At 41.4% G+C, this 27018-nt stretch overlaps 1 protein-coding gene across 1 annotated transcript in view; it reads right to left on the reverse strand.

Annotated features, from left to right (window-relative positions):
* Nucleotides 1-391: 391 nt before the first annotated feature.
* The window catches only part of usp45 (ubiquitin specific peptidase 45), a 44620-nt gene continuing 17993 nt past the window's right edge, over nucleotides 392-27018 (reverse strand). Inside the window, exons 6-18 of the mRNA XM_074654690.1 lie at nucleotides 26063-26214; nucleotides 23920-24015; nucleotides 22418-22548; nucleotides 13718-13805; nucleotides 10800-10881; nucleotides 10300-10391; nucleotides 9584-9640; nucleotides 9221-9352; nucleotides 7253-7916; nucleotides 5836-5933; nucleotides 5627-5713; nucleotides 5196-5340; nucleotides 392-3489 (exon numbers count right to left, since the gene is read on the reverse strand). Of these exons, the coding sequence (XP_074510791.1) occupies nucleotides 3359-3489; nucleotides 5196-5340; nucleotides 5627-5713; nucleotides 5836-5933; nucleotides 7253-7916; nucleotides 9221-9352; nucleotides 9584-9640; nucleotides 10300-10391; nucleotides 10800-10881; nucleotides 13718-13805; nucleotides 22418-22548; nucleotides 23920-24015; nucleotides 26063-26214 (1955 nt within the window). The 3' untranslated portion in view covers nucleotides 392-3358. The remainder of the gene's footprint in view (nucleotides 3490-5195; nucleotides 5341-5626; nucleotides 5714-5835; nucleotides 5934-7252; nucleotides 7917-9220; nucleotides 9353-9583; nucleotides 9641-10299; nucleotides 10392-10799; nucleotides 10882-13717; nucleotides 13806-22417; nucleotides 22549-23919; nucleotides 24016-26062; nucleotides 26215-27018) is intronic.

The raw sequence follows: 27018 nt of genomic DNA on the forward strand, positions 1-27018 counted from the left end.
TGGCTTTGACAACCTGTTTTAATGTTCCAGCGGCACGACTGGGATGTCACAGCGTGTGGGAACGAGAGGACGTGCGTGGCGATGCATTTGGACGTTGCCCTTTTTCCCTGATTCCACACCCACCTCCTCTTCACCAGCTCGCGACATGTTCTGAAGCAGTGCTGCTTTGCACCCGTCGGGGCCGATCACCGGTGAGGATGGGTTGAATATGGCACCATGGGATCGGCTGCGACAGCCCAGAGAGCGATGGTGGACAACGTCTCGCTTGGAGTAAAAAACAGGATGACATCAAGTCCAAAGCAGAAACAGCAAAAAAAAAAAAAAAAATTCTCCCTCGTGATCTCTCTTCTGCTAGAGAGAAGCTAGAGAGAAAGATGAGACTCGTAGAATATTCAGTTCATAAATTATTTATTTTGATACCGTTTTATAGTTATACTCATTCCAAATGTTTATCATTTCATAAATGGAATTAAATGTTTTCCCCAGAAACAAAAAAACTTGAGGAGAAAACCCTGCAGGCCTGAAGCACCATGGTTTTTGTATCGTTTCTAGTATGTACAATTACATATGCTCCTTATTATTTTTGCTTACAGTAACTTATACTGTACATAAATACGCCACACATGTCCCTCTTTGCATTGGACTGTGCATATCTCTTTTCACCATGCACAGGTTTCTTAAACCTGAAGCATAGGCACTGAATTTGTCCTCGTTTCAAAAGAAAATAATACAGATTGTGATGTTCAACCCGCTCCCTTCTACTGTTTTGGCAAATGTCCAACAAACCAAGTTTTTTTTTTTCATCTAAAATATTTTCATAGAAAAAGATGAACAGCTCATTTGACAGACATTTCAAGAATAGGCAATACATTCATTAGAACATTGACCCATGCACATTACAGCAACGATGTGTTTTTCTAGTCAGGCTTTAAAGCCTCTGTTTCTTTTTTTTTATAGTTATGTTTTGCTCAACCTCGCTGATAGTGTTAGGGATCGTCACGGCGCTGACTCTCTGTTGAACATCTTAATGGGTTTGTGAGCGTTCCTACCACAGTTACAGTAGAGCTGAAACACAATGAAGGCAGACAAGGTGCTGATACACGTCGAGTAAGTTTTTGTTCCTGTGCAATGCCACTCGAGAACCACACTGACGACCTTGAGAGGACAAATTTTAAAGAAAACCGTATGAAGTCAACTCCACGTGTGTTTGGTTTGGATTTTCTGCTCTGATTTGCAAAAAACTTGTCTTTGGCAAATGTAATTCACTGATAGTCTTACATTTTTACATTCTGATGTAAAAAAGAAAAAAAAGAAAAGAACAATCCTTTTCAAAAGAGGCTGTAAAATAACTGTTGTGCTGTTCTTTAAAAAGGTGCTATGTGTAACAATTTAAACCAGTACGGAGATGTAAACTACTGTAAGCTGTGATAGCTTGGTTATTAACATAAGCATAAATAAATAGGGCAAAGACTGAGACAATTACAAAACTGCTATTTAAAGGACCAGTGTGTAAGATTTAGTGGCATCTAGCGTGTATACGACAGGTGGTCACCAAATTCAAGCTGCCTCTTCGCAACGTGAAAACGCGCAAAGCCCCTCGCTAGAGCCAGTGTTTGGTTTGTCCGTTCTGGGCTACCGTAGACATGAAGGGCTCATACAGACTGACAGGTAACTCACTGATTATCATGCTGCATCATCAGGGTCCACATTGGGGAAATCAAATTCCAGTGACTTGCAGAATTTTATGCAGCACTTTAATGCTTCTGATGTGAATATTTATGTTCTTTAATTAATAACTATTCATAAGCATTATTAGACTGCAAATCAACCACATGTTATGATGAATAATAGCAGAGACAGGACTGTATAAAAGCCCATTTGCATGCTCCCAGATGACTGGTGCGAACGTCGGGGAGTTCACGGATATGCGCATGAGGTGTATTACTGTGGTGTCGCTGTCGTACACTTTTTAAATCGAGTTATTGAACTGACAAAATACACGGAGTCGGATACAAGGACAGCAGTTTTACAGATTTTGACATATTCATGAGGGAAAAAATCCTGGCATGGCCTTAAATACAGATCAGTAAGATCGCCTCCTGAACAGATGTCACGATCTTTAATTGGATTTATTAGTTTAGCTGTTGAAATTATGCTAAAATCACAAATCTGCTATCATAAAGTCTTGTGGTTGTTTGTTTGATTTCACACCACAAACGAACCGTCCACTTGAAAGCAAACAGAGACCGCCTTTTTAGGCAGTCTCGGTTCGGTTGTTTGGTCCACACCAGGGTTCGATCGACAGCTTTCGCACCAGCCCAAACAAACCGTACTAACCAGACAAACGGACCGATTGGAGTTCGATTTAACCGAACCGAACAGGTTAGGTGTGAACGCACCCTTAGTTTCAGGTGATTATACACTAATGAAAACATAATAATGAATATTATATTTCATTTCTGCCAATAGATCCCCTAAATCCTACACACTGGTCCTTTAACACTATTAGCGCTGCATTATTAGTGCTTGAGTTTCTCAAATGCACGCCTGTATTTCCCATCAACTCTGATGTCGCTACTTGTCCTCATGTTTCATTCTCTCTACTGAAAAGGACAAACATGTCTTTTTCTTATGGCATTTCTTATCATCTATCATCTGCCATTGCCAGAAACAAGTAAGCACACTTCTGAACTGAGCCGGTGCCTCCACAACAAACGCAGACATGAACAAGTATTTACGTTAATTACACTGACTACGATTACTAACTCAAATTGAATGTGCCGATGGTTTACGGTGTGAAAATGATACACATAGCACCTTAAATCTACATTCTCCTGTCTCTCACTCACTCATTCACTCATACATGTGTGTATGTGCACACACGCACACACACACACTTGACATCAACTAGTCAGTGCTGAGCACAGTTTAGCATGCGATCATTCTGCTTATTTCCTGTAACTGTAGAAAAAACTCCATGCAGTTAATACCTCAGGCACGCGTTCGTGACAGAGAGAGACGATAAACTTAGAACAGCTCAGGCTCAGTAACACTCTTTTCTCCCGACCTCTTGTTAAAGGGTAGGAGTTTTGAAACATGAATGAAAATAATAACATCTGATGTTTATCTTTTATGTATCTAAGATATTCAGAGGGGGCTGGGTTTATAGAGAATTTGAATGCAAATGACAAAATTCCGCTCATGTAAGACAAGTGAGTGTACAGTGAGGTCTTTCCCTTTTTCTTCCCTCCACCTGCTCACAGACACAGTGTGAGGAGTTTTACAGGCATGTACCAAAAAAACAAACAATACAAAGCAAAACGGAGATCTAGGGGGAAAAATACTTTTGCTAGTCACGTTACAGCAGTTCCTCGTAGAAGAGCAAGTATGCCTGAGAGTTGAGTACCCTTGACTCTGGTACCGTCTGAACAGTGGTATCGCTGATGTACACCCACTGGCCCTGGAAGCTGCTGCCGGCGTCCCTCGCTCCTGAAACACACACACACACACACAGTGTCAATATTGTGGGGCACAGAGACTCTTTTGAGAAATAAGCAGCTATGTGGTGCTGGATTTGCCTCGTGGTGGGGATGGTCATAAAAAAATAAAATAAAAAGGCATTCATCCTTTGGTGGCTGTTTGTTCTTCTCTAAGTCTGACTGAATGCCAGTGTGGCATTAACGCAACATGTCATTTTTAGCTTGTAGCGGGCAGATTTAAAGCTAGAGAGAAGATACTGGTATCATATGAAACTAGAAAAACCCTAAGGAATCCATTGGTATCAACCATGTCATACTAGCTTGTCGCAAAGGAGGCTAAATAACGCTCCAAACTTGCGCTAAATTTTGGCGAGGAAAAACGGTCATGGACATTTCCAAAGGGGTCCCTTGAATCTCTGACCTCAAGATTTGTGAATGAAAATGGGTTCTATGGGTACCCACAAGCACTTTATTAGACACCCACAACAAATGGGATGATTGTCGCCCTTTCATTCTGCAGAATAGAAACATGAATACCTGGATGTGTTTGTGTTTCAGACCAAAACACTCTATTACAATAATTCAGGGTTGTCAAAGTTAACGCGTTAATAACACGTTAAAGAAATTAGTGGCGTTAAAATGAACTTGCGTTAAGGCATTAACGCAACTTGCAATTTTTAGGTTCTAGTGGGCTCCAGTTGTAAAGTTAGAGTGAAGATACTGAATCACATAAAACTATAAAACCTAATGAATCCATTGGTACCAACCATGTCATACTAGCTGGTCATGAAGGAGCTTAAATAACGCTCCAAACTTGCGCTAAATTTTGGCGAGGAAAAACTGTCATGACCACTTTCAAAGGGGTCCCTTGACCCTTTGACCTCAAGATATGTGAATGTAAATGGGTTCTATGGGTACCCACGAGTCTCCCCTTTACAGACATGCCCACTTTATGATAATCACATGCAGTTTGGGGCAAGTCATAGTCAAGTCAGCACACTGACACACTGACAGCTGTTGTTGCCTGTTGGGCTGCAGTTTGCCATGTTATGATTTGAGCATATTCTTATGCTAAATGCAGTACCTGTGAGGGTTTCTGGACAATATTTGTCATTGTTTTGTGTTGTTAATTGATTTACAATAATAAATATATAAATACATTTGTATAAAGCCGCATATTTGTCCAATCCCATGTTGGTAAGAGTGTTAAATACTTGACAAATCTCCCTTTAAGATACATTTTGAACAGATAAAAAAAAAACAGTTTGGAGAAACAGGCAGGAGTACCAGCACAGAAGCAAAACAATATACTACTGTGGAAGAGGGCAGCAGCAAAACGTATTTTACTAACCTACAAACAGGCCTACCTAAAAAACTGTATTTAGAATATTTTCACGGCTTTACCTTGCTGTCAGAAAACCCTTTCTGACGGGGAACTGAAGCAGCAAGGACATCTGCTTCCTTGAGTTTTTAAACTACCTTTCCGCACTAGTTTGTAAATCTAGACAGTCTTCTTGAGAAGAATAGAAAAATAGTACACAACACGGATCTATAGAACATAAACACCTGTATTCATCCTGCCTTTTGTAGAGGACATCTTCGAGGTCACACGAAGTGAGGCAAAATACTGACCGCTTTCAGTGACAGCAAACAAACACACCGACACAGAAAATAGATAAAAGATCTTGAGGGAGATCAAAAGGGCCAAATCCTGACCTGTCAGGTTCCTGTGGTGCTGTTCTATTTTCCTCTGGGGAGCTCGCACTTTTACATATGCAGTGTAGTGGCCCCCCCGCATCGAGCCGCTATGTTCGACAATCCCATACAGGCTGTAGAGGACACGCTCACCAGCTGCCAGGTTCTAGTAAAAAAACGAAAGAGAAGGTTGTCAAAGAGGGAAAAAAGCTTAAAAAGGGAAAGATACAGAGAACGAGGTCTCCAGGAGGAACAGTACAAACCAAGGACATTCATTACAAACTGAACTATTGAATAACTAGAAACCATATCACACTATGGTTTCTAGAAATTCGGTATTGAATGTAATAGTAATGTAGTGATACATGTGTAAGAGAGAGCTTAAAAAGCCTTTTATCTTAAGTTTGACAAAGAAGAAATTGATTAAATTTCAAGTACACAGTATAGTTTACCTTGCAGGAGGCCGAGCAGAATGGAGCCAGATCCAAGATCAGGGGGAAATCAACATGGCGGTTCACTTTTCTTAAGTTCATCCCTGCCTTGAAATACAAAAATAGAACGGCAGCACTTTAAAATTTAGGCCACAGCACAAGCCAAATACAACATTTGACTATGCATGATAAAACGGAGGGCAAGAAAAGGCAGCGTTGTGGCTGCTCACCTGATGGAAGCGTTTCAGATGCAATGTGATGACCGGAGGCAGCGAGGAGATCAGAATTTGCTTCCTAGCACTGGTGTAAATTTTCTCTACTTTCTTGTCTACGCCAACAACACAAAACACACAAACAGACATGTCAGGTTTAACTGTTTGAATGAAACATTCATTCTGTTTTAGTCAACATAACAAAGTCATGAATCTCTTGAAAAAAGATTTGAGTGAAAATCTCAAGTGTTCATTACAGGATCATAGGAACATCTGGAGCTACGGTGAAACCATGAACTGTATATGAGAAGTGACGTCACCCATTGGTTTGTGGACTACGGTTTTGAAGCCTCGAGTTCGGCATTTTAGCCGTCGCCATCTTGTTTTTTTGCAACCTGAAGTGACACGACAGTGGGGAGCTAAGGACAACCGAATACTGAATAAGATGTTTTTAAATGTTAAAATTAACTTTCATTAACTGAAAACACACTGTGAAAGGGTTAAAGTTGTAAGATGAAAACATGGACAACTCCCAGAACGGACAACGCCGTGGTAGCGACCTGTCAATCACAAGGTAGCCCCGCCCTAAAGCATCCCCTGCTTTATGGTCTATTTGACTCTAAATGGGACCATCATTTACTAAATGAACATCATGCTGTGTTGAAGAAGACTTGAAACTAGAGATTGAGACCATAAACTCATGTTTATAATGTTTACTGAGGTAATAAATCAAGTGAGAAGTAGGCTCATTTTCTCACAGACTTCTATACAATCAGACTTCTTTTTGCAACCAGAGGAGTCGCCCCCTGCTGGCTGTTAGACAGAATGCAAGTTTAAAGCACTTCCGCTTTATCTTTACTTCTCAGAACCTGAAGCCCTTGTAGCCCTGACTTTTGACATTAGTCAGAATTGGCTCTTGCTGTGCTGTGTGCAAACACACGCTTCTACCGATGAACTCAACACGGTCAGTTGTATTACGGCAGAAATAGGAGAGTTTGGAACATTGTGAGCACACAGTCGGAGAGCAAAGTGAATTACGCCGCAGGAGTGGATTGAAAAGTTTCTATGGATGTTTTGATGCTTTTTTTTCCCCAGAGCAAAATCTGGTCATTGTTCATTGGAATCTATTGCAAATGGCAGGAACTCAAACTGCCCACGGTCGCCATGCTCCACGAAGGACGAAACTCTTTACAGCCAACAATCGAGCCTACAGGGGATGAGAGTTTGATATTCTAAAGATGGATTTTGACTTTAAGGGTTTCCTATGGACAACCTGTGATGTCATGATCAGATGTGCAATAATCTGGCAATAATTTATCATATTTTTTGTAATGAAACTGCACCATATCAATTATTTACAGGCACTGGATGCTCATCCTCAAAGCTCCTCAAAGCTCCTCAAAGCTCTTTGTCGTTCCAGATGTTTTTGTCTTACCGGCTGAGCTGCTCTTGCGCAGCTGTTTCTGTCTGCGTTCAGTGCAGCTCTCACACAGCAGCTTGTTGTTGCCCATCAGCAGTTCCACAGAGGTGAACTGGTGGAGGCAGGACTGGATGGAGCACTCCTTGGAGCTGGGTGTGTAACTGTGGGACAGCGCTTGGAAGGCCCCCTGGTGGTGTTGATGGTGGAGGTTATCTCGTGAATGCGTTTCTCCCTGCTCCTCTGGAGAACAGTGCGTAGAAGGAGAGCAGTCCACAGAAGTGAACCCGAGGTTGACTTTAGACACCGCAGTAACTAGCTGATCCACAGCGCAACCTTGCCTCATGGAGGATGTGGACGAGGGGGAGGAGGCGGAGACGGGCGTAGGGGACGGGGTGAGGGTGGACGTGGACGATGGAGTGGACATGTGGCCGTGGCTGTGGCTGGAGGAGGTGCGCGGGGCCCACTCGCTCTCTGAGGCCTCGCTGTCAGCGTCATTACTGCTGTCCTGAGCACCTGAGTCTCTTTCACTGCCATCCGATAGGCTGCCGGCAGCGGCCATCTTGCAAACGGAGACGCCGCGGGCTGATCCACCAGCTAGCCCCTCCTCCTCTGGCCGCTCCGCACTGCAGCCTGCTCCCTTCTCCTCCACGGAGCTCGAAGACCTCCTGCTCTGCTGCTTCTGGGGGGAAAAAGAACAACATATACATTAGTCCCCTTTCAGAGATGCAGACTCGTGGCAATTTCACATGTTGGTGTCACGGTTAAAAAGGATCTTGATTCATTTTCCCCATAAAAGTTTCTGGTCATCTGCCGACATAACCATTTTTTCACAGTTCAAATGTGAATTCAAGCATTCAGTTTGCAAGTACAGGCATGCAAAAGATTCTGACAATCTTATATATGACATTTTCACAAGAGACTGGGAGGGGATGCTTTAAATGCTGTGCCTTGATTACAGAGATCATTTTTAAGCAGCACATTTGACTCTGAGGAGAGACTTTTAGCAAGCTACAAGAGCTATACTACTTTTGTAAAGATGGCTGGAAACTGGCACTGAAATGACAAAGCTTCTCAATATACGATAAGATATAGCAATACAGCTTTGTGACACGTTGCAGTAAACAATCTTCCACCTTGGAAATCATATGAAATATTCTGTGCTGCTTGGTCTGGTGTGCCAGATGCCAAATATTGTGTAAGGCTTTATCTGTGAGGGTAAAGTCTTTATTAAGCAACATGGAAATAAAGTGTGACATGGATGTGAAATACTTTAGAGGACAAGTATCAAATATGTTAAATATTGTAGTGATAATTACAAAACAAATATAAAATTAGTTATGAGCTTACCCACCATTATACCATGTTTGGCATCCTGTAATTGCTTTTTATTTCTATTGGTGGGGAAGTTACTTAGAATTTATTTTTGTATAATCTAAAAGGGCCAAACTTTGTTTTGTCACACACAGGAGAAAAAATAAGAAAAAGAAACGAAATGAATAAAATGTTGGTTCGCACATTGCAAAAATGTGTGCATCTACATCCATTAGCAGACAATGGAGAAAAAACAACACTGGCATGATACAGAAAAAAAAAAGAAATGAACAAACTCGGCAGATCATTTCTTTATGAGAAGCATGAATTTAACAGTAAAGGGAAGACAACCACATTTACATTATTTTAGGACGTCATCATCCTAAAAATAAAAACAACAAAATCCTCAATTTTAATAAAGTAACTGATTAGATTAAACAACTTAGATTTTTAAATTTAAAATCAACTTTCTTTAATGAATATAACTCTATAAAATACTTGACAAATCTCCTTTTAAGGTACATTTTGAACAAATAAAAAAACGTGTGTTTAATTTGCAATTAATCATGATTAACTGTGGACAATCATGCGATTAATCGGGATTAAATATTTCAATCGATCGACAGCCGTAGTTTGAACTATTCGGTACAGCCCTAATTTACATAAACATACCTGTCCGCTAAGCTTCCTGGTGTTTCTGTTGACGGAGTGCGCTGCAGAAAGAACCTGGTCACTGTGAGTCACGTGGGCGTCCTGCTCCCGGCTTCCCTTCCCCAGCCTACTAGGGTTGGATGGTTTTGACATCTGACAAATAAAGCATCATCAGTTAAGTGGAACCATTAAACAATATGGCAGAACTTTGTCTGCTAAAAAACACTTAAAACATGCAAAACCAATGTTGCCACCTTTCAAATAACTGTGTCATTTTATTTTTCTTACTCATTAAGTTTGGTAAACTGTCTGTATGAGAGTGATAAACATCATCCTTTAATATTATTTGCACTGATTTTCTTATGAACGATTGTAGCAGCTCACCCTCTCCTCTATGATGGGTAAAGATATGTCTATGAAAGCTTCCCTCACTGTGGAGATCTGAAAGAGAAACCACATGTAAGTCAGTGTCAGCATATATATATATTCATCACCTTTCTAAATAGTCAAAATCATAGCGGTAAACCTCTGCTGCAGATTTTCAACCAGTCTGAGAGGAGCTCAGGGAAGCGGCTATTTTTCTGCTTTTTTTCCTCTCTAGCTCCACACCTGGTGCTTTCTACCTTCAAGGATGTTCATTACTTTTCATAGTGCCATTTGCTTTATGTTATTGTAAATGCCTGCTGCAAACAGTTGGTGTTTGAGCTGGTCCTTGAAGAGCTTTTTTTGTTTTGTTTTTCCCTGTTGACTTCTGTTTTTTCTTGATTTATTATTTCCAGTACATCCTATGGTTGTGGGTATCAAAGTCAAAAATGTTCCCTGGATGTAACAGCTAGAAGAGAAATGGCAATTTAATGTCGGTTAGCTTCACTTCATGCAAGTGAAAAATATCTGTCAATTTATGAATGATGGAGAATTGAATGGCAATCTATTGCGCTTCCTGCAGAAAAATATAAATGAAATATGAAGAAAGGTGAGGAAGGTCACACATTTACTGTATTCAAAAGCAACTGCTGTCTAAGACAAGGTCGGCTAGAGAAAGTGTGAACTTTGTGACCCTGTGTTCCAGACTATTCTGCGTTTCACCCACGTACACTTACATGCTCGCACTCTTCACACATAATTGTGTTGGTCAGCTCGCCCACAAAAATGCGGTCAACGAAGTTCATCCTCACACCTTCCTTTCCGTACGCTAATGGGAAAAGAGAGACACCGTTTTCAGATGAATAATGGAACAAATCCTCTGTCAATTCACTCCACGAAACCATTATGGTCACTATCATCCAATGAAGGCTCAGAACGACTTGAGATGGCATTAATCGTCTTATCCTTCAGTGTTAACGGTTACACATTAAATCAGGAGATAAAACTCATCAGTTTTATTAGGTCTGGTCAATTAGCAGGTAGTTTTGTTGGTAATAAGAATAGAAATTTGCAGGTAACAGTGATTTAGACAGGTTTATCTAAAGACTACACTGTGCTCTGTCTTCCATCAAACCAACCCTTTTGCCTGATTAGTAACTGAGTTGTATTTCCATTAACTGCCACAAGATGGGACTATTGATCTTGGCCATCCATCCACTGCAACGAGTATACGAACCTTTGACTTGCCGTTTGGTCTCCTCATCTGCCGTCTTTTCTGTGGGATTGTTGAAAGCCTTCAGAATTCCCGCTTTCACCCTCTGGACACAACAAATACAAAATAAGTCAACAACACAGGCTTAAAGTGATATTCCAAACGCAAAATAAATACATTCATTAAAATAAAAAAATCACTCTGGGGTGTGTTTTTTTCCTTGAATTCTCTCCATTACATCCATTAGTGAAATATCAAAATCTAGCCTCCAGCTCAGTGTGACAGGTATACCTATTATAAGCATCATTAGTGTAAAATAATTATTGTGCTTGTCTAAAGACGTTAACATGTAGATCTCTTAATTAACAGCGCATGTTTGTGTGTGTCTATAAGTTCTCGGCGGGGCCCTCTTATTGAAAGTGACGTGATCAGTGAGTGTGTTGGTGACAGAGCTGTGAAGAGGCACAGCCACAGTAAAAAAAAAAAAGCACCAATCAATAGATAATTGGCCACGGTCTGTGTCTGCGGTTCAGACCAGTCAGCCCCCCATTGTCCCGGGACCCACGCACTGGACTGGCTATTTAGGTCAGAAAAAGTCCTGTTAATCCCAGCCTGGCCAGCGTGCACCCCACTCAGTCAGCAGTCAAACCAGGCTGAGCCTCTCCTACTAATTAATCACCAGTAACCCCCCTACCCTCCTCCTCCTCCTCTCCCCAAAGTAACAGCGTGCACTGTCCCACACGGGATGGGCCGAGGGAGGGGGTTTAGGGGGGTGGAGAGGGCTGCTGGTACAAGGGGTGCAGGGGTGGAAATGAAAACGAAGACGGGGCGAAGAAGGACAGTCCATGCCCTCAGAGAGTAATACCTACCGTCTCAGCTAATTGGTGATAATTGACTTGGGCCAAATTAGCATATTTAGATCTCTGACACTAATGGCCAATCAACACAAACACTTAGGGCCTCTAAAAGGTTGGTGACACCCACTGCAAAAATACCAGTCTCCCTCCGTGACACACACTTGATCAGGACAGTGTGTTTATTATTTATACAGGATTTATGAATTACTCAAATCTGCATATTTAAAATGAATTCAGGCTCACTAGGTAAAGATTCATCGCTGGCAGCTTAAATCCAGTGTTTGAAGTAGGGGGTGTAAGAAAATATAAAGAATATTGCGATATTATCTTTCGTGATACTGTATCAATTCTCAAAAACACTGTATTGATTTTATAATTATTAGTTTACATGCAAAGATTAACTCAGTCAATACTTTATTGCATTTGCAAAGATACGTACCATCTCAGTGTGTGTGCCCTCTAAGAGTAGAGCTATGATGTTGGATGTTACAGAGACTGTGATAAATGTAAATGTAGATTAGAGCTACACAATTAATCTAATATTAATTGCGATCGAGATTTTGGCTTCCCACAATTAAATGAAGATGATCGACTGCGGTACTTAAAATACGTGCTCCGTTCATAGAAAACTCTGCTGCATATCAAATCAAGCGCTTCCTAAACTAAAAGCCAGCCACCAGCCGGCGATCGAGGTTTGTTTTGGCTTCAATTTTGGGGTGCTGTCATGCCGCTGGCGCGTACCCTACAGCGGCAGCCTGTGAAAAACTTCCCTGAGTGTTGCTGCTGCAGTCCTGCAAAACGAAAATGCACTTAATTCGGGTGAATAAGAACGTTATTTTTAACTCTTATTTTGATGCAAAGACTTGTTAATTAGCAGGAATGTAGCACAGCATGAAGTGAAAGCAGTGTTGTGTTTATTTAAATGTTATTTTGTCCCTAAAATCCATGAATAATCGTCATCTCAGTATTGATAAAAAATAAATCGGGATTATCATTTTGGCCATAATCGTGTAGCCCTAATGCAGATCTCACTGTTCTGATTGCATAAAAAAAGTGAACTTCTTTTTTACTCTGATTTTATGCATATGGTGGTGTGTTCTTTATGACAGTTTTACTAAAATAAAAAAATATATATTGCCTTGCTTACTGTATTGCAATGTTTTGCAATATATTGAATCGTAATCTGTATCATGATACGTATCGTATCGCCAGATTCTTGCCAAAACACAGCCCTAGTTTAAATTAACTATATGAACAAACCCTCTATAATACATTTCATATTTATCAGAAAAGTTAGTAGCTAGTTTAATGTTTGCGTTCATTTTAAAAATCATTCAGTAACGTAGGCTAAAATGCCACTGTATCTGTGAATGTGCTTGGCCGTGTAAATGAGTTTCTGAGTGAATGAATAGAGGAGGCCGGACCCCCCCTTTCTCTTTACCTCCTTGATTGGATTGGGAGATGGGCTGATGAGTGTGTGTGTGTGTGTGTGTGTGTGTAGGAGGGGGGCTGTGGGTGACCCTCATGCACAATGGGACGGCCCTGGAGCTCATTCAGCAGCTGTGGGTTTCCCAAGATCACACAATGATGCCGGTCGTGCCACTTGCAAGTCCCCTAAGTGGCACAACTGTCAGCGTTCACAAGTTTGAATGGGGAGCAGGGGGAGCCCAGCCTGCGGCCCCTCCTGGGTCTGGAGCTGACCACTAAACACACCCGCTAACTTCTCCTCCCCGGCTCACACAGCCACTGGTGGGGCCACAGGGGCCAGCTCAGCCCTGCAAAGGGCTGCTGTGGGGTTTCCTAATTGCCCTGTGAAGTGTTGAGGGGAGGAGGGGGGAAGTCTATGTACTTGCCAAAAACATGGCACCATAAGGTTAAAAGACAAAAACTGGGTAACCAAAAAAAACAACAAGATATTGGGTTATGTCAGAGCACACAGCCACCCACACTAGTCTAGGGTGGCTTTCAAAACAGAAATTAGATTCATCTTTTTTTTTTAAATAAATGGTTCAATGTAGTCCATAAAACACAACGCAACTTAAACCATTTCAGGTGTATGTATATATACAGTATATGTAAGCTTACTTTAGTTTCCTCTACTCGTATGGAGTCCAGTAGATAGTGCAGAAGCTCCTGGCTGTCTTGTTGCTGGTAGCCCTTGAAGCGCGGAGCCCTGGAAAAAAGAAAATAAAAATACACATGAAAGTCAAGAACGATAGAGAAAGAGAAACTTGTGAAAAGAAAGTGAAAGGAAGCAGAATATAGTTGAGATCTAGTGACATGAAAACCCAGAAATGTTTGTCTACAATCTTTTATCAAAGTTAGACATTTCTACAGTATATGTGATAATAGGCAAACAACATTATGGTGGAAGTGAATCTCTAACTTCAAAACACTCAATTGTTTGTCAACAAATATCAAACCCAGTTATCAAATCAACAGCAAGGAAACTATCACACAAGCTATTGAAATCTATAGAGAGACATGACCTTCACATATCAAAACATTACAGCTAAGATTTGAAAAGAGGAAAGTTTGCTTCACTCTTACAATGTTCGCCATGTAATGTTTTCAGAGATTCAAACAGCAAAAAGTTATTAAAAAATGATTGTTGGGCTGCCCCCTCTTACTCGATTAATCGGTCACTATGGTCTTAGTCTACTAAGATTTCTTTAGTTTTTTTCATGCTGAATGACTTATTTCTAAGAAACTTATGAGCACATCTGTAGTAAACACAAGATTTAAAGTGGTGCTTTTGTGTGATTCTTTGTGGAGAAACTCTATTGATTAAAGAACTGTTGCTGTGTATTTCCTACTCCTACTGTACGAGTGGATCGTTTACGATGTAAAGCCAAAGCTCACGATTTATGTGCTCACACTGTACGATCCGATCGTCAGCCACGACCTGAGTGCTCACACTGTACGTGTAAAATAGAAAAGAAAACACGGACCGTTCTGGTTGTTGACAGTTGTCAATAAAGATTTGTTCGAAAGCCCTGAGGCAGGTAAAGTTTGTTTGCTAGCAGAGGTCTGTACCAGTCACAATGCGAACAAGGCAGCTTTGATCCATCCTGTCTGCTGCAACGTCTAAAAAAAAAAAGAGGCGCCGGCGTATATATGGACTCACATGTGGCGAGGAAGATATTTGATTTAGATATTAGATCCTGTCCTCCTCATGCATGTTTTTTATGTAATTCTAAAATTCAAAATAATTACACAGACTTTTAATCAGAATGTATGCTGGCAGGAAGTCTTAAAAGGCAGACAATGCAATAAAACGAATAGCCAATTTACACAATCTTTGTTCCACAAGGATTACAAAGATAACAATAAAAATCGGTAGTCAAACAACAGCTCTACCACGCTGGCAGTCAATTTATCGCTTTGACATTTTGCTGAGCATGTTATGTCATTTTTGTGGGGGATATCCATCCTGGACATTAATGCCACAGCGGTTAGAGGGGAGGCTCTCCTTGGGTCCGTCCCCTGGCCGTCCGCAGAGAGGCAGATGTGAGGACAGATGCCAGGGGCAGATGGGCAGCCGAGGCTGGAGTCACGGCAACCTGTTGGGCCGAGCCAGCCACATAACCACAGGACAGGTTGGTCCGACGGGCACAGCACACACTGAGAGGCCACATCACTGGTTTTAGAAGCCATCGGTCAAATGGTGAAGATGTTCAGAGGGCGGGGGGTTAATTCCTTTAATAGTACTGTGGAGGTCCTTTACTGGTATTTCATGGATTACACCAGTGGTCCTCAGGGCTTTATGGCGTAATATTAATGGCTCTACTGTCATTTTAAAGACGCAACCATTGCATCTTTTGTGTACTGTGGTTTGACAAGGCATTTTTAAGAGGAATTGGCCACCAATTCTTTGACACAGCAGATAGCTGGTACCACTCTGATTCATTAATAATTAAACACTGTAATTATTATCCTGGTGTAGACTAGGCTTGCCGCGGTAGTCGGTGTTCCACGGTGTTCCACGGTGTTCCACGGTGTTCCACGGTGTTCCACGGTGTTCCACGGTGTTCCACGGTGTTCCACGGTGTTCCACGGTGGTCGTGCATACACCAATTACATTACTTGTCCACCCCCACCACCAACGTTGTTTTTTTTTTTTTTAAATAGAAATAAAACCAATTTAGTTAATTTTGGCGTATCAGCACCGTGTTATCAATACATAGGCGGAGGACGGACGCTACAAACTGAAAGTGAAAGTGTCTGCTCCGTATGGAGTCTCAGCACAGAGTCAGATTTCGCACACACGGAATGAGAGAGAGTTTTTTTTTTTGTTTTTTTTTAAAGTTATTTTTTTTGGGGGCATTTTTCCATTTTTATGACAGGACAGTGGATAGAGTCTTGAAAGGGGGGAGAGAGAGAGTGGATGCGGAAAGGGCCACAGGCCGGATTCGAACCCGGGCCGCCGCGGTCAGGACCAAGCCTTAATACATGGACGCCCGTTCTACCAACTGAGCTAACCCAGGCGCCCTGGAATGAGAGAGAGTTGACAGAGAAGACGGCGGCGGGGATTTGGTGTCAAAGCGAAAAGCAAAAGTGCTTATTTGCCGAAAATGTCCTCACTGTCACATCCCTAATGTAGACACAACCTGGCCACGGTGTTTTGTAGCCATTAATGCCACTCCTAATCCTACTTATTGGAAGAATTCACTTAAAATGAATCATCTCTCTGAGACACGCTGACATGTGGCCCCAGAATGGATGTCCGTGGTTGGGGGAGAGATGGCCAACCACCTGCCCTCAACACAGGTCATAACCAGGAAGTCTGGAGGAGCCTAAAGTCACCCACCCACCCCCTCACATACAGGCCCGATCTCTCCCTTTTCGTGCAGACACATGGACAAGGGTGGGTGGAGGGCTGAGGATGGTAGAAAGCACATATGTCATCTACTCGCCAGCCCTAAAAATGAACAGCATGTGAAGGAATGTTTCCCTCTTGTTCCGCTAACTAGTCTGTCGATCTCCCAAGAGAGAGACACACACAGAGAGGAATATATAGCACAACAACAGAGAAGGAAAATGAGTGAGACAGAAAAAGAGTGAGAGAGAGAGACAGACAGACAGACGCAGATAAGAGCATAGAGAGAAAAAATGAAAAGGTTGGTTGGGATCAGTGGGAATGAGGAGGTCTGGAAGCTCATCCCAGTGGAGAGAAGCAGAAGGGCCCTTTAGCGCTGCTCTCAATCTGGCCAATGCAAACAGCTGCGGTGCTAACACAATTAATAGCCGGATGAGTTAGTACCAGACACAAGGCCACACAAGCTCCCCCCCCAAACACACACACACACACTGTATGAGCAACACAATGCACCCGCACACAGCTCACATATTAAATCCATCCAGCATTTACTCACACGTAGGCATATAAAACATAACCATGACTCACTGGTTTACAATATGTTCATAAAAATGTGTATCGTACAAATACAGAGTGCTGTACAAAGAAAAGCTTATCTGAATTTGATTGCATTCTAAATTTCTTCTATTGATTTGTCTGATTGTATCAAACTAAACAAAAAAACTCCTGCCTCTCACACAGGCAACCACGCAGTTTTTTGTAAACAGTTTTAAAGAGTGAGAATAGAAGGGATATTACATGATTGCTGGCTGAATGTTGCTAGGTGACAGATATAAAAAGGATCAAAAATGCAAAGTCATATTTATGCAAGGTATATGTAAGGGATAATGTACAGTGAGCTGGTCATTTTTGTGAAATAAACCCCTTCAGGGCGATGCTGCACCCAGACGCGAAGTGGTGGACCTTCCCTTCACGTCAGGGTGCTGCATCACCCTGAAGGGGTTTATATTACAACAATGACCCGCTAGCTGTACATTATCCCGCTTATTACACGCCTACTTACTGAAGAAATCAATAATTTGACACGAAAACTGTCATCCAGAGTTCGACATCAGAACTGCACCCATAGCAACGGTCTGCTATAAAGAAATAACAGACCGCAGAACACTAACAAAATCAATACGAATGAATAGATCAATACCTTTACTGCACAGCTGTACAACGAAAGAATAAACGCAAGATAAAAAGATACAATATATAGACCCAACAACTCACATATATAATAAATAAACTAGTAGCAGCATAGATAAAACATAACCTCCTTCCTAGGCCTTTGGCCTTGGCGGACGTAACAATATTGCACAGGCAGTGTATTGCACAATTCCAGCAGGCTATTTTTTATTATTGCAGTGAGAGTTAATTACTAGTGAGAGTTCAGCACCAGTACCAACACCAGCCTTAGGAGATGATTCATGGTCAGAAAATAAAGAAAACAATGTATTTATCAACTTGTGCTCATTTGCACAGGTTTTACATTATGCTATCTTGGACACAAAGGGGCCGTCAACATCCTTATTTTCAGGCTTCCTAACATTCACAGGTAGACCAAAGTGAATGGATTCTAATCAGCAGATTGGGATTGTAGAGTCCCCGGGCTGTGGCTCTCGGCTCAGCGTATGTGCACAAACCAATATTTGTATTACTTTTATGAATATCTGCCTCTTTTCTTCAACCTGAAAGAGGTCTTCCTCCTGAGCAGACCAGTATGACAGCCCTGCCTCTATGTGTGTGTGTGTGTCTGTGTCCTGGATGCCAGAGCCCTAGATGGGATCTATTGTTGTCCTCTGCTATTTCTATCAGAGGATGTAAGGCTTCTCATAAAGGCTGATGAAGAACATTTGAAAGATGTGGGTATGTAGACATTTACACACAACACATGGACGGAGCAGAGAGCCAGCATACTGTTTTCTTTTTTGTTTGCAACACAAGAAAGCATCCAGTGGCCGTCCTGAAAATTGGATCAGTTCTTGAAAGAAGCAGGTGTAGATGGATGCCTCTGTGTGGCCTTTTTCACCAGCTTATGCATTAGATATGTATAGAGAGGGCATCCTATTCTCAATAAATAGAAGTAGTGTACAGGCTGTATGAAAACCACTGTCCCTAACCTCAGACTCAACGTGCCCAGGAGGAAGTAGATAAACATTTGAGTCTTTAATCAAATGTTATTTTCCTTGACACCACTGACAAGCTTTGTAGTAAAACAAGGCCTGAGTACAAGCTGGGACCCTCTCTGGCACCAGATAGACTGTGTGGTACTGACCATCCAACCCACATAGCTTGGCACTGGTCCGAGCCCAGACTAGACCGCTTCCGCTGGCAGGACGAACAGGCAGGCTGTGGGGTACTCAGCTGGTTGAGGTCAAATGCATGTGCGCACACATGCACGGAAACACACATAAACTCAAACAAACCTGGGCTCAATAGGGCTCCAGTGTTGCACATAAACACTCAAACCGGCCCCCATCAGGGCCAGACATCCATATTAACCTGCCTGTCGACACCAACATACCGGGAAAGACACTGAAAGAGAAATGGAAAAGCGCTCTCAGCCCCCACAGGCCAAGGGCAGACCCAAACCTCTTTGAGTGTCAAGATCTTGCAGTGACAAGAGGGCTATATTCAGAGTGTAGCCAGCACAAAGGTCACTAAAATGGAGAAAAATTTCCCCGTAAACGGGAGCAGTTCTTGACCCTGTCTGTCCTTTCAGCTCAAGGCTGTAAACCTGGCTGATTGTAGATGGGTCGCTGTGTGGAGGAGTCCATTAGAGAATAATGTGAGAGTTCAGGCTATAGTTCGGGACGCTACTGCAATCATGTACACTTTGTGGATGTTAAAAGGAATAGCATACATGTGAATACGGCTTTGAAAGTACAATAAATCTCCAGTTCTTCCAAATAAATCAGAAAAAGCAGCTGAAATCCCGATGACCATCATTTGATTAATCAAAATGTCCTCAAAAGTTTTAAAGCAAGTAGGGCTGTGCCGAATAGTTCAAAGCTTCATTCATAACGTTGACATTCAAATTTGAATTTTAAATCAATATCTGAATGCTGCGCAGCTTTTTTTTTTTGCATGTTTATTCATTCTATTTGAACCTGATATTTCTGCACAGTTGCAGATAAAGATTAGGCTACACTAGGCTTGCCACGGTAGTCGGTGTTACACGGTGGTCGTGCATACACCGATTACATTACATACCCACCGCCCCCACCATCATTTTGCGTCTTTTTTTTTTTTTACAGAAATCAAACCCATTTAGTTAATTTTCGTGTGTCAGCGCCGTGTTATCAACCCATAGTGGGACGACGGACGCTACAAACTGAAAGTGAAAGTGTCTGCTCCATATAGAGTCTCAGCGCAGAGTAGCAGGAGCCAGATTCTACAAACACCGGATGAGAGAGTTGACAGACAAGACGATGGCGGAGGATTTGGTCTTGAAGCGACTATTGATTATATTATCATTATTGATTAATCAGATTTTTTTTTCCTGATTAACTGATTGAATGTTTAGTCTATAAAATGTCAGAAAATTGCCCACAAGTTACCAGAGTCCAAAGGGACGTCTTCAAGATTGCCAGTTCTGTCAGACAAAAAGTCCAATCCCAGAGATATTTAATTTACAATGACATAAAACAGCAAATCCTCACGTTTTGAGAAGCTGGGACAAAAGAATTACTTTTATTTTTGTATATAGCAAATTTGAAAAAATGTCTTGCAGAAAGTCTGTTGGAGAACCAAGAAATCCCACATACCGTCAATCTTGATTTATTGGTACTTTCACAATCAAAGCTTTTCATCTGACGCGGACACTCACATTCACACCTACGGGCAATTTAGAGTCAACATTTGACCTAACCTGCATGTCTTTGGACTGTGGGAGGAAGCCGGAGAACTCGGAGAAAACCCACGCTAACACGAGGAGAACATGCAAACTCCACACAGAAGGGCCCCAAGCCAGATTTTTTTGGTGTGCAACAACTTTGTTGAATTTGTTACCAGCTGGTACTTTTTCATTCTTGGCGCTCAGCTCACTCGGTTCCACCACTTTGAATCAGGAGCTCTTTTTAAGAAATCAACAAGGTCACTCGGAAAAAAGCCAGCACTTTTGAATTCTTGGTAAAAGATGCTCAGATAATACATCACCCCCATATACAGTATACCTCCTGTGAAACTCCTGTGAAGATGTAAAGATTAAAGGTAAATAAAATTAGTTTAAGTGCTCAACAGTGTGCGCAATTTCTTAGTTCTGTCAATTTATTTTTTTATTTTAATCAAAATTGTTATAGATTGATTTTTTTTTTGTCAATCGACTGATCGATTCAGCTCTATACCTATGCAAAAACATTTTTAATAAGAAAACGCTTGGAATATTTTCTTGTTTTTGTTTTGACATTTCTAGCTTCCCCACATTTGTTGTTGTTTGCTACCCTTTTTGTTATTGAAAACCATTGTGGATATTAGGGCCGCATATTTGCATTGCATTGGATCCTCTGGTTCTTCTCTTTTAGTTGTTCCGCAAAGCAGAACAAAAAGATTTGGCGATGCTGCTTTCAGCCATTACGCTCCCAGCCGATGGAACAGAGGATCTGAGAAGAGCTGAAATATTGATATTTTTAAACATAAACTGAAAAAAAACATCTGTGTTTTACAATTTTATTGGTTTTTATTATTTATACTATCTTATACTGTATTTTACTCATTTTCTTTTATCAACATTTTACTACTTTGAGTAACTGTTAATAATGATGATAATGACATTTGTCAATTTATTTGTCAATCGCTTGTAAAGCACTATGAAGTGCATTTCATTTGTTCGGAAGGTGCTATATAAATAAAGTTTTATTGATTGATTGATTTACTGTTTGGATATACAAAATGATTACATACTGGCCTTAATAAAGGTTCACTTGTGGTATATGTGTACTATATGGGTAATGGTTGCTGAGGCTTGAAGTCATATCTCTCTATTCAAATGCATGTCAGTGGAATAGATTAGCCCTACTTGAAATTAGACGCGTATGAATGCATAAAGGTGTGTGCAACGCTTGCTGTCTGAATGCACAATTGCCTGCATGTGTATTGCAGGCTGAGGTGGTACCAGGTGAGGTGGCACACACACACACACACACACACACACACACACACACACACACACACACACAGACACAGAGAGAGAGAGAGAGGCCTTTCTGATGAAAGCTAGGTACCAGAATAACTGTCAAAGCAGCACCAGAGACGTACCCAGTCATCCAATGTCAAATGCCCAGGTCACCCACCTGCACTACTAAACAGTGAAGGATTTCCCCCCCCCTCCACTCACATACACACACACACACACACACACACACACACACACACACACACACACACAGGATGGACCCAACCAGCAGTGTACCATGCTCAAACCTGAACCCAGCCAACCAAACATTCACACTGTTCATAAAAGAGAACAAAACAACTGTTCAGTTCACAAAAGTAGGGCTTGTCGGACCTTGCTCTGGATCAAATGTGACACAGGTGGCACAGCAGTGTGGCAAGTAGCAGAAAGAGCTACAAATAGGTAGCTGCTGCTACACATTTAATAAAGGTACAGTGCCTGTAGTGTGCTGTGTGTATGTTGAGCTTAGAGTGCATGAAAAGGCATTCAGCTGGGACCAGGTGCTACCTGGGTCTGGCTGGTTAAAGTGGTCACCACCGCAATGAGGGGATGAAAGCAGGTGAAAGCTGTGGCTCCTGTGTTGTTGTAAACTGTTGCTGTGTTGATGTAGAACTGCAATACTAACAATTATTTGCACAGTTTGACGACTTCACTGACCCTGGGATTAAACATTTGCATACAGAGTCTGAAGCTAGTGAATCATCGTTGGGTGATTTTATAGCAGCTGATATGAAGAGAAGCGCCTTACTTCTGGCAGAGCTGGTTGAAGAGGATCTTGGGATTGATCGGGCCTTTCCCCGGATCTTTCATGCTCTGGAGGAAGAGAAACATGGCCGCCGTCAGGGGCTCTGGACTGGGCAGCGCTACTGTCAAAGGACTCTGGAATAGGAAGAGACCAAACGCAAATAAGACATCTATTTCCAAATTTCAAAAGACTTTAACAAAACGGGATCCACCTATTAATTTAATGTACCAATACAAGTTATATAATGACAGTTTTGGACAACTCAGAGTTGATTTTTTTCATTTACTTTTATACATTAGTTCGCTATTTATTAAATAAGGACAGAAGTACAATGAGAACAAAATTAATTATTTAAATTGTCTCAAATGTTTATAAAGAAGTTTCAAATTTACTTCATAAAACACGTTATAGATTCAAAGGAATACTTCACCCACAAAATGACCATTTGTATATCAGTTACTCACCCCACGTTACCTTGAATTCTTTAAGAAAACTTTTCTCGCATGCCTCCACGGTGTACAGAGAATCAAAAAACGGAGTAAAGTCTTAATGAATTGAAGTAAATGGAGGCTGCGTTTAACAACAGCAAAACTAATATCAAAACATCCGTTTACAAACTCTCACACAACTCATGCAGTATAATCCAAGTCTCATTTATCTACTCTTATGCTCACTTTTTACCAATCATATGCATCTTCGCTTAAACCGTACTATTGAAAACACTTCGGACTTGTCTGGACTCGTACTGACGAGTAGCTCGCCTGCGCCATGGATGTATAAAGAGAACTGGATGCAGCGTTGGAGGCGGGCTCCCGTTCATTCCTATGAGAGTTGCTCAGTGATGCATGAAGCCAAAATGGCTCGACTGCTGAGTGATAAAGTACCCGGATCTTGAGGCGATCTTCCGTATCCACTGGGCCCGTAGAGCAGGCGCAGTAGTGTTTCCTTTAACCCCGCTTCCCAGCCTAGTCTAGCTGCTAATAACTTTGGACCTAACAATTTAAATGAGGGCTATTCGAGTGTTGATTTACCTAAAAGAAAATGATCCGCTGAGTTACAGACGTGTCTTTCCCAATGTATGTCTATGGGATAAAGTCTTTTTGGGCCCAATGGCATCACGTGATGGACACGGAAGTTGTATACCACCGTTTGGCCCTATTTACTTCAACTCATCAAGATTTCTCTACGTTTTCAGATTCTCCGTTCACTGTGGAGGCATGTGAGAAAAACAACGTTTTCTTCAAGAATTCAAGGCAACATGGGGCGAGTAATTGATATACAAATGGTCAATTTGTGGGTGAAGTATTCCTTTAAAATTAGACTGTTTTAAATTAGACTGATTTAATGAATGCAAATGATACAACAGGGTACAGTGGGTCAGACAGATACAGCATTAGGATGATCATTTCAAAAGCAGTTAGTCATTTGCATGTGTTAAATATATTGTCTGGTTTGGAGAAGACTAAAGCTTTAGAAAAGTAGAAGAGATGGAGGGCAAACTGTACCACATTGGTATCAAGAGTGGGGCTGATCCTCATTTTGTATCCTTTGTCCTTCACTTCCTGGATGAGGTCGATGAGCATGTGAGTCTGAGACAGGTTCTGTTGGGAGAACACAACTGTTTTACTAACGTTTTATTAATCCATCCATGCATTGAATGTTCATAAGATCAACAAATGTCAAGCAGCTCAATACTATTCATAAAATCACTGGATCATCAAATTGGTCATATGCACAGTTTACTATTCATCAAATGAAACATTATAATCCTTCAAAGATATTAAACTGTATTCAAACTTTGCTTGTGGCAATCCAATGTGGTCAATTAAAATACTCTTGTGTAATGTTATCTCCATTGTAGTAGGATTTAGGAAACTTGTGGTGAGTTCATTATTCTGAAAGAGGCTTTCAAATCTATCCATGATCTGTGAGTTTGAAAAGCAGAGAAGATCCTTGGTGAGGAGAGGAGCCCGAAGCAGTCATTGTCCCTTCATGTTAGAGAAACATCTTTTCCTTCCCTTTCAAGAGATATTTGTTTTGTCACATCCTGGCAATGAAGACAGTTGCTATGGAAAAACGCACAATGGGGCCGGCATTGTGAACGCAGACACAGCTCATCCTCTGACAATTATGTGTTTTCACCAAAAAGATTGCAATTTTCAAGGAGACAATACAAACAGACAGGGAGAGGGAAGGGGGAAAGCATGTAAAGCGCGCTCACTCAAATTTCAATCAACGAGGAAGGCCCTGAGGGTGATTAACAAAATGGCGGAAAAAAAACAGCTTCATTGTTGAAATTGTTGGTTTGCAGTCACCATGACACGACTAGAGAAAGACTGGGGAGGGCTCTATAGCCGTGTTGTATGGTGAACATGCTCTGCACCAACTGAGTGCCACTCATGTACGGGAAGGTGAACGTGTCCAAACCGACACTGCATTTACCGCTGCATTGAATATACTTCAGAATGACCTCAAGGCCAAGCCTGTTTACGCTCACAGCCATTGTAAGGCTGTAATCTGGTTTACTATAGGCCAGACTCAGAAGCAGCACTTGATGAGTGTTTCCACATTGTAAAGGCATACATATTCATATTGTCATGTTAGAATGGAAATCCCTAAGACTCATTAGGCTCATCATCAAGCAGCAAGCAGGTTATGTGCAGTGAGAAATACACCTTAAAGGAACAGTGTGTAGCATTTAGGGGGATCTATTAGGAGAAATTGAATATAATATTCATAACGATGTTTTCATTAGTGTATAATCACCTGAAACTAAGAATCGTTGTATTTTTTTAGCTTAGAATGAGCTGTTCAGATCTACATAGGGAGAAGTTCCTATTCATGGAGTCCGCCATGTTTCTACAGTAGCCCAGAACAAACAAACCAAACACTGGCTCTAGAGAGAGCCTTTAGCATTTTTACATTACCTGAAGGACACCTTAGTTCTCTGACTGTTACAAATAACATATTCCAACGATGTAATCCACCAAATCACACTTCAGGATATTCTCATACAAATGATTAAATTCAGAATGACAAGAAACGGATTTATTAAAATCGGCATATGCAAAAGTAGCCGACTAGGCTGCTGCAGAAGTAAAGAAGATATCGGGCAATTAATCGGCTATCGGCTTTTTCCTTCTCCAAACTATCATTATTATATTGGCCTTTAAAGAAATCCACTATAGGTCAACCTCTATTTTCGTTACCTTAGAATGAGCCGTTTATATCTACGTACTGAGCGGGTCCTCTTCATGGAGCCAGCCGCCATGTTTCTACAGTAGCCCAGAACGGACAACCCAAGCACTGGCCCAAACAAAGCCTTTCGTGCTTTCATGTTTTATATCGGCCACCATATTTCTTGTAAATGCTTGGCACATGGAAGAAGTTCCAGTTGGTTGCAATCTGCAACCTCACCGCTTGATGCCGCCAAATCCTACACACTGCTCCTTTAAAATAATGTGGTCATGCTTCAGATTTATAAGCATCCCTTTAATCACACTTACTTCTGTTATTTCCTAAGGTATTCATTCTGACTAAATAGTAATATAACTGCAACACATTTCATATTAGTTTCTGCCCCAACAGTATAGAGACACACATAAACAGAAAATATTCATGTTTGAACTGACTCATAGTTAAACCAACCTGCATAACGGCGTTGAAGAAGCAGGTGTTACCGAGGTTATTTATGCCTTTGACGGGGACCAAGGTGCTGTTGGTGGCTGGACTCTTGCCTTTGGACGAGTCAGTATAATCTGATGGGTCCTCTTGCAGCTTGATGATCTTGGGTGATGCTCCTGAAACAAAGAAAAACAAAACAGGTCAGCGATACACAGTAGTAGAAACTCAAAAACAATGCATACAGACGTAGGCAAAGTTGTTGGTAACGTTCCGTTAAAGAGAGAAAAACCCACAATGGTCACTGAAATAACTTGAAACTGACAAAAGTAATAATAAATAAAAATTCACTGAAAATTAACTAATGAAAATCAGATATTGTTTTTGAATTATGGTTCAGCAGAATCATTTAAAAAAACAAACTAATGAAACTGGCCTTGACAAAAATGATGGTAACATTAACTTAATATTTTGTTGCACAACCTTTTGAGGCAATCACTGGAATCAAGTGATTTCTGTAACTCTCAATGAGACTTCTGCACCTGTCGACAGGTATGTTGGCCCAGTCCTCGTGAGCAAACTGCTCCAGCTGTCTCAGGTTTGAAGGGTGCCTTCTCCAGACAGCATGTTTCAGCTCCTTCCACAGATGTTCAATAGGATTTAGATCAGGGCTCATAGAAGGCCACTTCAGAATAGTCCAATGTTTAGTTCTTAGCCATTCTTGGGTGTTTTTAGCTGTGTTTTGGGTCATTATCCTGTTTGAGGACCCATGACCTGCAACTGAGACCAAGCTTTCTGACACTGGGCAGCACATTTCGCTCCAGAATGCCTTGATAGTCTTGAGATTTCATTGCACCCTGCACAGATTCAAGACACCCTGTGCCAGATGCAACAAAGCAGCCCCATAACATAACCGAGCCTCCTCCATGTTTCACATTAGGTACAGTGTTCTTTTCTTTGGATGCTTCATCTCTTCGTCTGTG

This window comes from Sebastes fasciatus, chromosome 12 (assembly GCF_043250625.1).
Source record: "Sebastes fasciatus isolate fSebFas1 chromosome 12, fSebFas1.pri, whole genome shotgun sequence".
In the NCBI taxonomy this organism is placed as follows: domain Eukaryota; kingdom Metazoa; phylum Chordata; class Actinopteri; order Perciformes; family Sebastidae; genus Sebastes; species Sebastes fasciatus.